This window comes from Macadamia integrifolia, chromosome 3 (genome assembly GCF_013358625.1).
Source record: "Macadamia integrifolia cultivar HAES 741 chromosome 3, SCU_Mint_v3, whole genome shotgun sequence".
Classification (NCBI taxonomy): domain Eukaryota; kingdom Viridiplantae; phylum Streptophyta; class Magnoliopsida; order Proteales; family Proteaceae; genus Macadamia; species Macadamia integrifolia.
In genome coordinates, this window is record NC_056559.1 from 36386180 (window position 1) to 36388270 (window position 2091).

The 2091-nt window shown below is 36.1% G+C and overlaps 1 protein-coding gene across 2 annotated transcripts in view; it reads right to left on the reverse strand.

Annotated features, from left to right (window-relative positions):
- The window catches only part of LOC122073356 (NAD(P)H-quinone oxidoreductase subunit O, chloroplastic), a 4072-nt gene extending 3220 nt beyond the window's left edge, over positions 1 to 852 (reverse strand). The window contains exons 1-2 of one of the 2 annotated variants that reach the window (XR_006138758.1): positions 394 to 852; positions 259 to 314 (exon numbers count right to left, since the gene is read on the reverse strand). Coding sequence is in view for 1 of the 2 variants with exons in the window: in XM_042637932.1 (XP_042493866.1) it covers positions 259 to 314; positions 394 to 652 (315 nt within the window). In the remaining variant the exon portion in view is untranslated. The remainder of the gene's footprint in view (positions 1 to 258; positions 315 to 393) is intronic. The other variant, XM_042637932.1, reaches the window with a different exon arrangement.
- Positions 853 to 2091: the final 1239 nt, after the last annotated feature.

Consider the following 2091-nt stretch of genomic DNA (forward strand, 5'->3'; position numbering starts at 1 on the left):
AAAAAAAAAAAAAAAATTAATCCTTAGAAGCTAAATTTGTAACAGAATCTTGTAATTTTATTCCAATCCCTCAGACTGTCTAGCTTTAGGTTTTTATTCCGGTGGGCTTTAGGCATTCCGAGTAGCATAGGCAACATCTTGATCAAAGAATGTGCTGTAAATGTACATATTAATAAGTATCCTGCCATTTTTTGATATAAAAAGGTAACAAAAAAAAAAAAAAAAAAACAGAATTTTCGATAAACAAGTGCCACTTACATTGACGCTGTTAAGATACTTCTCCTTCTCCACTCTCACGATCTGACCTTTCTTCACTACAAGATTAAGCATAACAAATGTAATCTTACAGTTTTGGCCATTGTTTGAACATTAAAAAGAGAGGTGTGAGCTTACTTGAATATACAGGCTTCTTGGGCAACTTATTCGTTGTTGTCTTTGCTGTCGTCGTCGTCGTCGTCGAAGACTGAGACTTGGAGGGTTCTTCGCTTGTCTTCGCCGCCGCCTGAGCTCCATTCTCCTCGCTTGGTCCAGCAGCATCATTTGCTGCTCTGACGGTTAGTCCCCGAATATATGGATTTCTCCTTAGATTTTGTGGGATTGGATAGAGGCATGAGTAGGAATTGTGAGGAAAAATAGCAGAGTGGAAAGCCATGAGATAAAAGGATTGAAGGGTGTTGTAACCGCAATCTCTGGGTTCTTTCTATGGATGGTTTTCAATTTCCTGCTTAGCCATTGATTCTTTTTGCAGATAAGAAATAGTTTGGTTTTACTCACTCTGCCAAACAAAATGACAAAATATATCTTCGCTAGAGATTTCTGTATTTTCTTTCCCTTCTCCATGCGACTGCGACAGTCCAAACTTGCTGCAGTGTAACATCATCTACCCTCTTCTTCTTTCACTTTATGGTTAGCCTTTTACCAAAAAAAAAAAAAAAAAAAACATTATGGTTAGACTATGTTTGTTTGGAAGCCAGAAAAAAAAATCGAAGAAAGAAAAAGAGACATAAATCAATTATTACCTTATTTATGATTTTTGCTTTATTATTATGTTTGGATAAAAAAATAATAATAATAATAATTTGAAAAATTTGTAAGATTTTATTGTTGTCGTTTTCCAAAAATAGCCTAAAGAAAAAAAAAAAATTTGTAATATTTGTTTCTGCCATGTGAAATATTTTGATGACGACCTCACTAGTGAAAAAACAAAAGACATACCACTAATGTGGGGTCTGACGAGAGGCAAACATGCATAGCTTTACCCCTACATCCATGTCACAGTGAAGCAATGTTAGTGTTGTACCAAAGCATATCCTCTGCCAATTCACTAGTCAAATGGTGAATATAGTGAATTTAATAAATGGGCAAAAGATCCTTATATCATCTGCATATGGATTCTTTATTATTACCTCTCACATAAAGGGATAAACGAGGGTGCCACACTTTCTCTCTATTTCATAAAACCCTTATTTAATGAAGCTCGAATTAGTACTTAGGCATATTCGTGAGAACCTCTTTCTCTTAATAAAATTACAAGAGTTGTACGATTTTTATTGTAATGAGATACAAAGACAGTTCTAGTAACCTTGAGCTACAACCAGAATAGAGAGAGCTTGCATTATACATTGGGCTTGCAACATTATTTGTATTAATACAAGTCTTTATTGGTATAAGGATCTAACATGTGTTGTAATTATGAGGGAGCATGATCTAAGCAAATTTCTCGTTGGTGCATAGCACAAAACTCAAACCTAATCGAGCAATGTAACATGGCAAGCAACACTCTCCTCCCTCCTCCCTCCTCCAAAACTAAATACCGCATTGTTTTGCCCATTTTACTAACAAGGGAGATGTGTGACAAAATAGTATCATACAGAAAATGACAACAAGATTATGAGGTGAGGTGCAAGTGTACCCTATCCTAGTGGCTCAGAAAACCATTTTTCCCTTCAAGCAAATAGAGCAAAAGTAAAACATTGTGTTTGGTTGCTCACCTGCGAATGAAAGAGAAAGGTGGGGAATGTTTCACTGTTTGTCACTAGATTGGTGTTGATAGGGCAGTCCATGTGATCGAGGGCCCTGCACCGCAAAAAA